The 13260-nt window shown below is 38.2% G+C and overlaps 1 protein-coding gene across 7 annotated transcripts in view; it reads left to right on the top strand.

Moving 5' to 3' along the window:
* Positions 1-13260, top strand: part of ndrg4 (NDRG family member 4) — a 41374-nt gene that overhangs the window by 19150 nt on the left and 8964 nt on the right. For 5 of the 7 annotated variants that reach the window (XM_053505546.1, XM_053505543.1, XM_053505547.1 and 2 more), the window contains 9 exons: positions 1490-1528; positions 6570-6675; positions 9017-9137; positions 9352-9414; positions 10163-10223; positions 10384-10527; positions 11837-11940; positions 12708-12764; positions 12898-12949. In XM_053505546.1, the coding sequence (XP_053361521.1) occupies positions 1490-1528; positions 6570-6675; positions 9017-9137; positions 9352-9414; positions 10163-10223; positions 10384-10527; positions 11837-11940; positions 12708-12764; positions 12898-12949 (747 nt within the window). Of the gene's footprint in view, positions 1-1489; positions 1529-5437; positions 5606-6569; positions 6676-9016; positions 9138-9351; positions 9415-10162; positions 10224-10383; positions 10528-11836; positions 11941-12707; positions 12765-12897; positions 12950-13260 lie in introns of those variants that run through there. The other 2 variants (XM_053505548.1, XM_053505550.1) reach the window with 2 other exon arrangements.

Raw genomic sequence — 13260 nt, 5'->3', positions numbered from 1 at the left:
TATATATATATATGGCATTATGGCAGGCATGAGAATAAATCAAATGGCAGAATGCAGATGGACTATTGCTTGACTAGTCCTTGTTCTAGTAATTAAACATTAACGACTAAATAATAATTCGGTTTAATCTAATGTGGCTTATAGTCATTAATGGGCGTAGTATAAACCAGTTGATAAAACAAAAATTGATTTTGGCCTTTGTGTAGCTTTTATCTATTAATTATATTAATTATATATTATTAAAATAAATGATGTTTGGAATTGTACTTTAATCTATTTAATTTTAGTTTAACCTAAGCACACCATCATTTATTATTGTGTAGTTTTTAAACTTTGTTTTAATTTTAACTGGGCAAAAATTACTTTTTAATTTGCTTTTAATTAAAATAGAATTCTGACTTTAAGCCCCAAATTCTGACTTTTTCTTAGAATTCTGACTTTAAACTCTGAATTCTGACTTTAAACCCATAATTCTGACTTTAATTTCGGAATTGAACCTAAATTCTGAAATAGGTTAAATTCTGAAATTAAAGACGCTGAAATTCTGCGATGAAAAATTATGATGATTCGAGAAATAAAATTTAGAACTAAAATATGGTATTAATAATTAATGGTGCCCCTTACTCGTACCTAACATATATCATGCAATGCCATGTTAATGCCAAATTAGTTTTCGTGATAAGTAATTACTTCTCTGATACAGTATCATTTGTGGGAAATGGAAGAAAAAACTGTTTGGACAATTGTAATAATTCATTAACAGTGTTCTATTCGTAAGTCTTAAATAACATTTCATAGGTTTTGATTGTATTTCTATAGACCAAAAACAAAAAAAATGTTTTGTTAGAAAATTTATAACATTTTTAAAAATTCCTTTATGAGAAAATTCGCACTTGATTGAATATTAATCCTTGTTCGAGGCGATATCAGGCAAAAAAAAAAAAGCTAGTCTGCCCATACCTTGTGTATAGTCTGAGGTCTGAGTACTAATGTGTACAATTCTATACGTCTAAACTGTCACTACACGCATAACTCAGCTCTGAGTACGGCACTGTGCATAATTTGATGTCTACACCTAAGCTAACCCCTTTTCACTTGTGCCATGTGTTGTTTAAGGACGTCCACTTACACACACACACACACACTAACCTCTCTGCTTCTCTACTCTACTGGTGTTCAGGAATTGATCCATGATCCACCTGAGGAATGAAAACAGATGAGAACTGGGTATCATGATCTGTACTGTATAATGCTAGCCGGTTCCTGTTTTCATTCTGTTCTCTTTCGCCTCTTTAGTCATCTGTATTACAGCGTATTCGAGAGAAGCAAAACAGTCCTGTGCATCTGAGATCAGCCGGAAAGGAGAATATTTAACAGTGATCATAGCTGATAAATTAGTGCTCTTTCAAGCAGCTCCAGTTATGCAAACTGTGTACTGTTGTGTAGTTATTCTAGTGGTGGTGACTGTGTATATGTTCATGTGTTGCAGGAGAACTGTGAGAGCTTCATGCCCGTAGGAGACTGGAAGGTAAAATTTCATTAAATTGTCATTCCTAAAGAAAAACTAGCAATAATATTTTTTATAATAAGTAATCCACACACTAAGTGTGTGTGTGTGTGTGTGTGTGCTTACTGACCAGTTAGCACAGTAATAATGAGACGGTAATGGAGTGTGCATGGGTGGTGAAAACGCCTCCAGTTTATGGGTCTCAGACTGAAAATGGAGACCTGATGCTCTGTGGCCGGGACCATCGATTGAGATAGAGGTTGAACTTGGAGCTCGGATCTATTAATTATGCATGGATGCATAAGAGTAGTTTTCTCTCATGTGATTTGTGTATGAAGCAAAGAAATAAAGCAAAGCTGAGATGAGTCAAGGTCGGATTGTCTCGTCTGTCAATCCATAAACGCACGGCAGGATCAGGTATCAAGCCTTTTAGGATGACGGCGATACATCAACCTAAAGCTCAGTGTCGTCCATCGGAACGATCAGCATTGGAGGTTGTAGCATCATGTAAATAACATAAGACATATCATACCAGATGCACGTACACTGAAAACACTGGTGTGACATTTTAACTTTGAAAATAAATGGTTTCAATCTAAACAGGAAAAAGGAAATGAAATAGCAAAATAAGATGTGAGATGGAATGAATGTCACATCAGCTAAGGACAGAGTAGCATGCCGTCTACAGAACTGCAAGAGTGATAGACAGGTCTAGAGAGCCTTCTAGTGGTTAAAGGAAATACAGTACAAGAATCACGTTCTATGACAGATAGGTCAATACATCCGTCTATGGGTCAACACCATAGAATATCTCACAGTTAATATTATTCAAAATATTCCTCAGGATTTCGTATTGTATGTATTTATTATGTTTGTTTCAGTATATAAAGTATGTTCAGTATATTGTGGGGCGTTCAATTCAAACCGAGACTTTTTTCTTGTAAATGAAGGCATTTAGTCTAAGTGGACATTTAGAGAAAACTTGAATGAGGATGAGACTCTTGGAAAAGCTTGAAAAAAAAAGAGAAGCTTTGTAAAGGAAGGATTTAGTTTTAAAACTAGCTGCTTGAGAGATAACAACACCTTGCTTTCGAAAACTACAAACTGTAAATAGATGACAGTTGAAGTACCAGAGGTGTTCAAGTCAAACTGGGACATGTGATTAAAACTTTCACGGATGAAGGCAGTAAACCGTTTGAACGGTGCAAACATTTTAAGGAAGGTCGTGCCTCCGTGAATGACGATCCCAGCCGAGGTGGCTCTGAGCCTCCTGCTCAGATGGATGGATCCATACTACATACTTGATGGATGACTTGTCTGTGGGAACTATACACACAATCATTCACCAACACCACTCGCACATTACAGGAACACAGCTGGAAGTTTTTGCCCCATCCCTCATACAGTCCTGACTTTACTCCGAAGCATTTCCACATGTTTGGGCCAATAAGGAGCTCTTGGAGGGCCAGTGTTTCAGACGTGAAGCAGGAAGTCTGATCATGGTTCATGGTGTACAGAAAAAACTTTCTACCTTAATGGAATCCAGGCAGGATTTTACACTTAAAACAGTTTCCTGTTACTCTGTACGCTCCAAAGTCCGGGTTTGACTTGAACCTTCCTCTGTTTGTATGACTGACTAAAGTGCAGTAGTTCACTTCTATTCGGAGGATCCTCTAACACTTGGACCGTGCACCACTGAGATAGAACAAGATCACTGAGATAATCAAGACATTTAGCGCGAGAGTGGCCGCTGGTTGAGTGCACTACCATACAGGGTATAGCTCTCAAATAGCTCTTTGAAGAAACGATGTATACTACTGTATGATTAATTATCCAACACTGGTACTGTAGCTTGGTGATACTGAGAGCTTTGAACTTACAAAACTGAGATCAGCAGCTTAAAACCTTAACCAACAGAATACCACTGTCATTATATTCACGCCCGCTCTCATTTACCCCTCCTCTACCATCTGGCGGCTTTTTACCCCTGCTGTGAACATTACCCATTATTCATAATTGCCCCCCAATAAACACATCAGCACATGCATCCCTGCCTCTCTCTCTCTCTCTCTCTCTCTCTCTTTTTCTCTTTTTCTCACCCTCTCTCTTCAGAGACACATTGAGAGGAAAAAAGTCATTCCTATTTATTTGCAGCGTTTAATTAAAACACTGAGAAAAAGTGAACTGGCTTTGTTCTCCATGTTAGAGAGGCTTTTCAGTACAATAAAAAAACAAGCTCAAGGTTTCAAAGATGTATACTGTATATAAAAAACGCATACTGTACAGTGGTGGCCAAAAGTGTAAAGACAACATGTTCTATGTATTATAGTTCTCCCTGTGCATAAAACAAGTGATGTCATTAATTATCACTTGCTGAACAGTTGGCTATGTGACAATGCTGTTCAGCTTGTGGAGCCATGGGTCATCTCCAGACCTACAGTAATCGCATTAGAAAACTGTTAGACAGTGGTGAAGAAGGCAGGAGAAGTCGAGAAACTGTCTCCTGTACATGATCTTCACGTTGCATTGTGACTGATTCTCAGCACTTCTGTACATATAAACAGTTAGCACAATAAGCAACATTATATTAAAATGTTAATTGATAATGCTTTAAAGTCTTGTGAGAAGATCATGGTGGTGAGTGAATTAACTAATTGTGCAATGGATGATGGCATACGGGGACAAATTTGAGTTTGGTCTCAGCCATGTGTGCCAAATCATTTTGTTAAAAGAAGGTCGATTTAGGAAATGCTTATTGAGAACATGCAACAGTCTTGAGCCAACCCTCAATTGTCTCCCAAAGAGGCAGACCTTCTTTTATTTATTTGATGTGGTCTTGAGGAATAGTTCTCCACACTTCCTGAAGGATTGAGTTGCCTCTCATTTTCAGTCTAGTTCCTGTACAGATTAATGATTGTTGTTGGTGAAGCCACACCGTGACCTACTGTATGAATCATTTAAGCAAAAAACATCTTAACTTAAGGCACAAACCAATAAAAAGCAGGTGCAGATGATCAGGCCGGTGATTAGTTTACTGGTGATGCTGAATGCTGAGTGGTCGGAACAGACGGGAGGGGAAATGAGGCTGCTGCTGAGATTGTTACATAAACAAACGTTTTTTAAAAAAAAATTGTATCTTTAAGAACTTTGCAGCTCGTGGCAGTAAAACATTTGTTCCAATTTCTTGAATTTAATCAACATAATTTAATAAAGTGTTATTTAATATGTAGAAATGAGGGGTGGATCAAGACTTTTGCACAGTACTGTACATACACCTGTCAAATCTTCTGTCCACAACTCTGATTGCTGTTTATTTTGTTTTGCTTCGATCAGATATTTGCAATTAATTATAGTAAGTGCTACATTTTTATGAAGGCTAAAATTTTTAAAAAATGTTACATTAATGCAGAAAATCAGTTGGATTTTCTCCAACAGTTATAATGTGCATTGCATTTATTGTACAAATAACTGAATATATTGGCAAGTCTTTTATTGTACAAGTCATGAACTAGATAGTGTAGTGATTTATATACAAATTTGATTAATATCTTATAATTAAATGCATTGATAACATCCACATCTACACTATTTGGTATCAGTGTCTTGGCTGGTGTGTTCTACATCATGCTGCTGTTATGGTCATGTGTGGAGCGAATTGGGACCAGATTGCACCGGATCAGAAGGGACCCGGGCGGTAAAAAAAAAGGGGGGGAGGGACTGAGAGGAAGGGGGGGGGGATGGTGAATTAGTATAAGACCACGTTCACCATGCATGACCCAGAAATGCTGCAGAGGAGAAAATGTAGGATGACAACACAGTTTCCTGAACGACAGAATAAACAGCCAATCATATAGCACTGAGAGCCAATAGGAGGCTGAAGTGTACTATAAAGGCGGGGCGGGGGAAGATGCGAGCAGGAGCTAGGAGGAAAGGAGGGGAAGAGAAAAGCACCGTAGCAACAGAAACATCTCTGCATCCTCTCGCTGTCTGGATCCTACAGAAGAAACCTTCATTCTTCTGAGTCATCTTAAATCAGACTCTTCCTCTTCTGCATCCTCATCCTCCTCTTTAGCAGCCATGCCTGAGTGTTGGGATGGGGTGAGTGCTGTTAGACTGACTGATGGATGGCAGTTATTTGAATATCGAATATCTTTGTGGTTTTGCTGTTTGGAATTAGAAGAAAATGTCGTATTTATGTTAACAGTGAGCGTATAAAAGCATTATTTAAAAAACATGACTAGATATGGATGGTGCATAAGTGGTATATACTATACCGTATAGTTATATTTTTAGAAATACCTCTGTTGAAATATATAAGAATATGTAATACTGCTTCCATAATGGTATTAATAAGTAATAAAGTAACTCAGTAGTTGCGTTTCACTGTAGCGTGACATCACATCATGTCTACTAATGTACAATACAGCTGAAAAAAAAAAGATAATCTTTATTTATTATTTTTTACTCTATTCCGTTTACACCACTATGGTCTGTATATGCACTATGGTATGTGATGTTTGCTGGGGATAAGGGTATCTTCTGTGGCATGCTTCTAAGGTGGCAGTGCAGGTGCAGAGTCATTCCTACAGCACACACACACACACACACACACACACACATTCACGTATACATCATCTGATGGTATGCGCCAGGGAGTGTTCAGTGATCGAGGATGCATGGCTGTTTATCTTTGTATTTACTCAGTCATTTTTTTTCTTAAAGGAAAAAAAAATATGTCCATGTGTTTCGAAGGTGTGTGGAATGAGGTGTTTATAAATGTACGCTCAGAGACAGATCTGTGACCTTGAACGAGCTGTGAAAAACGGTTAGCTTCAGGAAGTGTAAGAAAAAAAAATACAGTATGGATGAGGAAATAAGAAGACTTGAACCTTTATAAATAAACATTTTATGGCATGGCATTCTGTTTATAAGCACACACACATTATTTATTGGTATTATATACTGTATATACTGTATATGGTTGTTTCAATAAGTAGATATTTTACATTTGATTATATACACTTTGTGGTCATTAATGTGTGTGTGTGTGTGGTTCTGTTAGGAACATGACATTGAGACTCCCCATGGTATGCTGCATGTGGTGATCCGTGGGGCTCCAAAGGGCAACAAGCCTGCAATCCTCACCTACCATGATGTAGGACTCAATCGTAAGTATTGTAAAAAAAATCCGCATTTATGATTGATCATTCTGTTTTTCATTTTTTGTGACTAATAAGAACTATGTGGTTGGTACAATACATCTTACACTCATAGATTTTCACAGATTGGATCACATACACTATATGGACAAAAGTATTCGGCCAAACCTGCAGTGACATTATATTCAAATACATACACTTCAATATGGAGTTGGTCCACTTTTTACAGCTACAACAGCTTTCGCTCTTCTTGGAAGAGTGTTTCTGGTAGAATTCATGTCCATTTATTCTGTAGAGCATTTACTGATACTGGACGAGACGGCCTGGCTCGGAATCTCCGTTCCAGTTCATCCCCAAAGGTGCTCAGCATTGTTGAGGTCAGGGCTCTGTGTTAGGGCCGGTCAAGTTCTTCCACACCAAACACATTAAACCATATCTATATGTCCAGGATTTCTTGGTAAGGTTGAAGCATTTAGATTTGCCCTTCACTAGGGATAAGGGGCCTGATTGAAACACCTGAATTGAATAATTAACAGGATTGAACAAATCCTTTTGACTCTTCATCCGTCTGCCCATCCATTCAATAGACACTTTGAAATGGCTTTCAAACATGTGCAGTAAAATATACAATCTCTTTTATTGTTAATGTCAAAAAGGAGTTATGAAATAATAACCAGAAATCATGATGAAATCCTTGTTGTCTTTATTAAAGTTAGGATTATTGATGAGAATAGATTTCTGAGTAGTCTGATTTGCAAGGCGTGTCACTTCCACTGTGTTTATTATCACACAACAATAAAACACACTTTCTTAACCATGATTTAAACCTAAAGGTCATTCGTTCGCGCTCTCCTCTGTCTGTATTGGGGATTAGGGGTGGGGACAGGACAAAAAAACAGTCAGCTGTGCAATGCTAAATGCCACGGTAGCATCCATCTGTTCAAGAGAATCCATTTCCTGTTTCCATTCAACTACAGAGAGAGGCAGAGAGGGGGGAGGAGGGGAGGAGGGGAGGAAAAAGGGAGTGATGCTGCAGAATCCATACACGATCTTATCCCTCCATTTTATTATCCGTCCCCTCACTCAGTAGCAAGCCTAAGCTCGGCGTCCGTATTTCCCCTGTTGGCTAGGAATGATGAGACAGAGAAACTGAAGTGATTGTTTTTATTCATTCTCGCTCCACTCTATTCTCCATGCATCTCTCTCCTCCTTCATCACTCCATCCATCTGACCTTGCTTACTCATTAGTATGCACAGTGACTCCTGAAACCAGACTAGCCTCCGACCGAGACAGAGACAGAAAGGTCACGAAACAGAGTAGAGACGGAGATAAGGAAAGGGAGGAGGAGAAGGAGGAGGAGGGGAGAGAAAGTGCAGAGGAAGGTGAATGATGGATAAAGAGAGAATCAGGTCAGGAAGAGGAGCAGAAAGGTGACTCAGAGGATGATTTTAGGAGTACTCGACTCCCCAGGCGGTGTGTGTCGCAGATAAGGTGAAAGGAAGAGACGTGTCCGTGTGAAGTCTGTTCTGGGGTTATGTATGGTTTGTTATGTGCTGCTTAAAAATGTGTGTCGGTGTGTTTAAATGTGGAACAAGGTTCTGTGTTACACTGCAAAAGAAGTAGAAATATCTTGAATCTCTAGAAATTTACCTATAATTTCATTATATACTGTATTACAATAAGAAAACAAACCAGATATAAGATTATTAAGCCTATTTCTAGATAAAGTTTATTAATTTTTTAAAAACATACATTTTTTGTTCTATTGGCATATAATTTGGCCATTTGTTTAAAACTAGAAAAATGATCTAACAATAAAGCAATAAGGTTATATTTTAAAAAGATACAGTCTGGACATAGGCTTAATAATTTTAGATTTGATTTGTCAAATTGTATATGAAATTTATAAAATACACACATAAAATAATCTCTCCAAAACGGCTGAAATTTTTAAGGAAGCAAGATTGGACACTTCCACGTTGCATAAAGCCTACATCCAGAAGTAGCTTCTTTGGCACACACATTTTATTTATAACCTAATTTTTTTTTTAAACAGCACCATTACTGATTTGGTCCATAGTTAAGTGGCGTTACTTATCTCCATTATCTCACCGCTCATGTAACACCTCCCATCCAATCAGATTGCTCGGTCAGAACTAACTGTTGTATAATACTGTACATGGCATATGTTGTGTTAATACTTTAGGCCAGCACTGTACATAAACATACAGTACAATAACACACATTTTGGCAATATTCAAGTTTTTAAAGGACACCTAAGGTCACTCTGTCTCTTTCGGACTAGTAATTAAATAATTTATAATTCCATACATTCCTTTTTTCTTTCAGATAAGCTGTGCTTCAACACTTTATTTCATAATGAGGACATGCAGGAAATCACTAAACACTTTGTGGTCTGCCATGTCGATGCTCCCGGCCAACAAGTCGGAGCCCCTCAGATGCCAGCGGGGTAACATACTAATATACTGATACATTATACATTATTTGATTAATAATAAATAAATAATATAATAATAAATACAGTTTATTCACAAACATAGGTGCGAAATTCCCACAGAAATTAATCCATAAATCCATCGGTATAAACAGTACACACATACTGTACAGTACACACACACATATTATTCCCTCCATTCTGATTTCCTTTGCCTGTCTATTTGAAGGTACCAATACCCCACCATGGACCAACTAGCAGGTATGCTACCCAGCGTGGTGGAACACTTTGGGTAAGTATGGTTAAAATGGCTTTATTTAAAAGGGAAGAGTGTGGTTAATTACTGATTGATTCAGTGGTTCAGCATGATTCGTTTAGTATTCGAATGGGTTAGGATGGTTAGATTGATATTATTAGAGAAAGTGAGTATAATTAGATTGGTATTTACAGTGAGATCATGCTGATTGTATTCATTTAGTTTAGTAAGTGCTGGTATTGTTACATTGGTATAAGGTACCATAGTGGTATAGTGGGTAGCACTGTGGTCTTGCACCTCCCAGGTTGAAGGTTCTATTCTCGCCTGTGGGTGTGTGTATGAGGAGTTTGCATGTTCTCCCCAATTGGTGGGTTTCCTCTGGGTGCTCCCATTTCAAAACAATTTCATGCAAAGTAGGCTATTTGGCATTTCTAGTGTATAAGTGGATTGTCCAGGGTGTATCACACCTACTGTAGAGCGCCAGGTCCCCTAGTATAGGCTCACGGTCTCCTGCAACCCTGTATAGGATAAACTGTATAGAGAATTAATGAGTGAGAGAATGATTTAGACCGATATTGGTTATAGTGTGGGATTATTGTTAGCTTGGTGTAGTATGATTAGATTAATGTTGCTTATAATAGGTACAGTAAAGACAGTATGTTTAGACTGGTATAGTTTAGGAATAGTGTTACTAGTACTGTATGGCTGTACTATGTTCAAGTCTTATTTTGTGTTATTAATTATTATTATTATTGTTGTTATTATTATTATTATTCATCTCCAGATTTAAGAGCATTGTGGGAATTGGAGTAGGAGCTGGTGCATACATCCTTGCCAAGTTCGCTGTGAGTGTCACTTCCTTCCTCTACTTCTCTCTCAATCTCTCCCACCTGACTCACATTTTCCTAAACCACCAAGGCAGTTATTCATTTATAGTGTGCAAACTCATTGAAATCATCATCGTTGTCGTCGTCGTCATCATCTCAATTCTCTCCTTCTCTCTAGCTGATCTTCCCTGACCTCGTCGAGGGTTTGGTTCTACTCAACATTGACCCCAATGGGAAAGGCTGGATCGACTGGGCTGCTTCCAAACTATCTGGATTGACCAGCGCACTGCCTGACACGGTCCTACCTCACCTCTTCAGCCAGGTGGAAACACACACACACTGAAAATATCCTAACCTTTTTGGAAATGTGCTGATTGAGTTGATTTAAACGTTACAGTATTCAATAATGTCATTGAGCAACATCTGCAGGACAAAGTCGCCAAAGGAAAATCCGACAAAAGCACAGCTTTTGAAGGCATCTAGTATGTAATTACAAAAGAAAAAAAGGATTCAATAAAATACTAGACTTTTACAGCCTGTTAAAGGGCATACATTCCAGCTACAGCGGTAGCTCAGACGCTTCAATGTTAAGATTAATGTCTTGAACACAGGCAGTGATGGTTTCCTGTTTGCACAGACCGATTAATCCATTCGGCATGCGGTCGAATATAAAAGAGCTGACGTGCTGGTTTGCAAAGTGTCTCATGCCATGGTGATTGTTGCTTGTATCACTAATGTGGCGCCTCTGGAACTGCAGGCAAAGTGGTCACATAAATCCTATGGACAACGCTTTAAGCAATGCGAGACAGTGGAGAGTTGTAGGTGTAGCTGGTGCACTCTTGGAATGTTAAACATTTAAAAGTTGGATCAAATATCCAAATATCTTGACAAATTCAACAGAATGCACTTTAATACTGATTGATTCACCATGGTTCAGTAAACTGAATAGAATCAGTGATGGAAAAGAGACACTGGCTGTATTGGGTGTTTTAAAAGCTATAGTGAAAATACAGGACTGATTTAAATATAATATAATGATAAGGAGGCGGCATAGGGCTTAGTGGTTAGCACTAGCGCCTTGCACCTCCAGGGTCTGGTTTTCCCAAATTGCCTGTAGTGTGTGCATGTGTGTGCCCTGTGATGGATTGGCACACCGTCCAGGGTGAACCCTCTTCAGGCCTCCCACTACTCTGTATACAGGATATGATGAGTGAGATAATGATGATGAGTGAACTTCTAAATCTGTCCGCTGTGCATATACAGTATATGCTTGCCGATCTGGTGTCTGAATGTTATCTGGTTTATTTACAGGACAGAGAGGTATGTAACAGATATAAGCCGTTTCCTACAGTAGAAGTAAATGCAAAATACAATAAGTGCTACATCCATCAGTTACTACATCAAAGTGTACGAGCCATTAACATGTTTGTACTATAGGAATCTGTGGCGATAAGCCATAGGTACTGGAACAAAGAGAGACAGGGTAGCATGGGAAAGGGAAAATGTCAGAAAGCATTAATAATAACGTACTGTAGGCCAAGACAATCATGAAGTAAACTAAAAGCAGAATGCATACCTCGAAGAATGTGTTTTTAAACTAAGACATTACTTACTGCCCCTTTAATCTGCAGGAGGAGCTGATGAACAACAGCGAGCTGGTGCAGAGCTACCGACAGCAGATCAACAACACCATCAACCAGTTCAACCTGCAGCTCTTCTGGAATATGTACAACAGGTAACCAGCATAAGATATTCATTTGCAAATCAGACACCATGTTTTATCAGATACCTAGATTTTATTAGATGATGTTAGTGTTAATCAGCCCCCAGTCACTACTGTACTGTAATCATTTATATATAAAACACAGACTAATGTTCTAGACAAACGTCTTGAGTCACTCCTCATTTCTTCATATTAAATAAAATGAAATTAAATGATGTAGACTAAATGAAAGAAATAGGGACAAGCGCTTTACTGTGACAGGCTTCAAAGTGCCTAAAGTGCCCATGTTAATGATGTCTCATGGACAGAATCAGTTTATATATACAGTATATATATATGTGTGTGTGTGTGTGTGTATATGTACAGTAACATAAGAAAATCCAAGTTGCATTTTATGCAGGACTTGAAGTCAAGTCAAGTAGGCCTTTATTATCTTTTCAACCATATACAGTTCAATTTACAGGGAAATGTAACAACGTTCCTCCTGAACCAAAGTGTTAGAGTACATAGATATAACATAAATGAACACTATTTATTAATAAAACTTACTAGCTAACTAAGGCACCTAATTAGCTGAGACAAAACAAATTAACACTATAAATGAACAAAACTAAGTTCTATATAAAAGACAGCGAACGACAACATAAATCGAACATGTTCAAGCAAGAGCAACAACAAGACAAGATCGACAAAAACACGACACAATGCACTAATTTCAAAGGATCTAACGGATCAGATCATATTCATTCATGTGAATTGTCTGTGTGTTTGTTTCAAAGCCGTAGAGATCTGGAGATGAATCGCAGCGGGACTGTTCTCAATGCCAAGACACTCAGGTGTGTTTTTCTACATCCCTTTGCATCTTTCTCCACCACTGCCTTTGCATTACAGTACTTACGTTTCTTTTTTTTCTGTACAATTCTGTATGCACTGTGGATAATCTCTCTCTGTGCTATCTTCATCTTTCAGATGCCCAGTGATGCTGGTGGTTGGAGATAACGCTCCAGCAGAGGAGGGTGTAGTAAGTGCTTTTCCTTTCTTCTGTCCATACAGCTGAGACCAAAAGCCTGTCCTGATGGCATTAGTAGACAAACACTAATACTAAACTAGGCTTAGTTGATCTTAACTATTTAATTCTTTCAAACATGTGTCTTCATATTATCTTCATTAGGTTTTTGATAGAAGGTTGAAAGGAAGCATAATGCAGGAGGGAGTCGACTACCAAAACGCTTCTTTTTCCTATTGCTAAATCTTTACCTTCTACACATTCTTGTGTCCCTTTGGGTTCTGTAGTTTCTCCCATCCTGTGCTCTGAGACAGATGGTAGAGGAT

Source organism: Clarias gariepinus, chromosome 10, assembly GCF_024256425.1.
Source record: "Clarias gariepinus isolate MV-2021 ecotype Netherlands chromosome 10, CGAR_prim_01v2, whole genome shotgun sequence".
NCBI lineage: Eukaryota > Metazoa > Chordata > Actinopteri > Siluriformes > Clariidae > Clarias > Clarias gariepinus.
Note: the sequence above shows the minus strand (reverse complement) of the source record. Positions and strands in the feature narration are given on the sequence as shown.